Below are 1872 nucleotides of genomic sequence, written 5' to 3' on the forward strand. Positions count from 1 at the left end.
TTAATAATTGCTGCCGACAAAATGGCAAACCATTTCCAACAACAATGCAATAGACAATCACAAAAAAGAGGGGACGCAATAGACAATCATGTAGAATTTAAGCTCCCAAGATATCTTTTGGAAGCTGAAGAGCATGGAGTATGAAATCGTTACAACATCCCTAGCAAAACATAAAGCACGAAACATAACTGAACAAGGAAGCTCCAAAGCTCTGGTTTGCCAACAAATTGGAAGAAGAATCTGGCACCACAGTCATCTTAATTTTCTAGTAAGAGCTAGTTACATGTTTAATCCTCGATGCTCAGATAGGGAATCACATTCAATTTCCACTGCAGAAGGGGCCATCCAAACCAAGGAGACCTTCAACTTAGAACTCTCTGTTTCCTTTGTCGGAGGATTCAAAATCACAACCTTGACACCCTCAACACTAGGAAATGGTGGATGAAATGTTCTTTTGAAATCTGCTGGAAAGATGATATCCTATATGGAGTAGCACGACTAAGAATTAAAAAAGGGCTAAGGTCAACATATAATATAATTAAGGAATAACTGCAAAGCAAACTTGGATACAGATACAGGTCAGATTAAAAATGCACATCTTCGCAGTAATTTGTTCGAAATAGCACAGCTCAATCAATAGGCAACTCATGCATAGATGCATTTATACACAACTATACATACTTATATATATACCTATATGAAAAGCATGCATATACACTTAAATTTGACTAAAAAGACAAACCAAGCATAAGCAATATGCATAGATAGTTAGATACATACCTTGAAATCACGTATAAAGAAGGTTATATTTTTGGAGCAACTAAATGCTTCAAGAAAGTCCCTCAAAATATCAAAATGTTGCCATGGCCCCTTGAAGGTGGAAAACTCTTTCTTAAGTAGGATGTGAGCGATTTGTAAATTGGGAGCTGACAGAGAAACTTTGGACTTTATAGAACCCTGGAACAGAAAATGAACCAGATTTGGAGTATTGATTGTGGCCTCCAAGCTGTCATGGCATTCAGATAAACCAAAGTAACTCAGGTGTTGATCACGGATTTTCATAGAACTCAACTTGAAAGATTTATCCAAGAGCACACCCTCGAGGGTAGAAAATTCAGAAACAAGAATAAAAGATTCAAGATTTATAGCTTCATCAACTCGAATATGCTGCAAATTGCAATTCTTAACTTCCAATGATTTGAGGCTAGAACTTGAAATGAGAAACACCGGGGGGTCAAAAGAACATGAAGTTAATGACAAATGCTCAACTGAAGTACACCCCAAAATTAAGTAGAAGAGAGCCGGGCCACTCACTTGCATGGTTTTAAGCGACAAAGTTTTCAAAGAGGGCAACATAGGCTCAGGAATGTTGTGAATGTCCTTTATCCTCAAGTGCTCCAAATTTAGAGTAGTCACAGATTTTGCATTAATAATGGCTGTCCGGGGTAAGCAATAGTAGCTTTCAACCTTCTGATGTTTACTTCTAAGGCTGATATCTAAGTCCTTGACATTTCTCTCAAATAAATTACTCAACAACTTTCCTATGATAGCATCTTCATCTGCATCTAAGTACGTCATACAAAGCCTGAATTTATCCAAGGGAGGTTGCTGCTTGTCCTTCTGACGGAATTCCAAATACCTTGCCAAGATGTTGAGGAACTTTGCATGTGTGTGGTTGTCGTCGTCGTCGTCGTCATCATCATCATGTGGCTGATTTCCCTCGTCAAACTCTAATATGCGGAGTGCAGACCATACACCTTCCCATTGCTTGGAAAGACAACTCATGCGAATTGCAGGTTTGGTAGGAAGTCGTTGGATGATTTGGTGCATAACAAGGTCAGGTAAGTAAGGTAGTAATGTGCTATCAGTCAT

General features: G+C 38.6%; 1 protein-coding gene across 1 annotated transcript; it reads right to left on the minus strand.

Annotated features, from left to right (window-relative positions):
* Nucleotides 1–1872, minus strand: LOC133737335 (F-box/LRR-repeat protein At3g03360-like). The gene is made up of 2 exons (XM_062164913.1): nt 781–1872; nt 1–480 (listed from the first exon to the last, which is right to left on the minus strand). The coding sequence occupies exons 1-2, from the start codon at nt 1870–1872 to the stop codon at nt 280–282; spliced, it is 1293 nt and encodes a 430-aa protein (XP_062020897.1). The 3' UTR covers nt 1–279.

The sequence above is a fragment of the Rosa rugosa genome, chromosome 3 (genome assembly GCF_958449725.1).
Source record: "Rosa rugosa chromosome 3, drRosRugo1.1, whole genome shotgun sequence".
NCBI classification, from domain to species: domain Eukaryota; kingdom Viridiplantae; phylum Streptophyta; class Magnoliopsida; order Rosales; family Rosaceae; genus Rosa; species Rosa rugosa.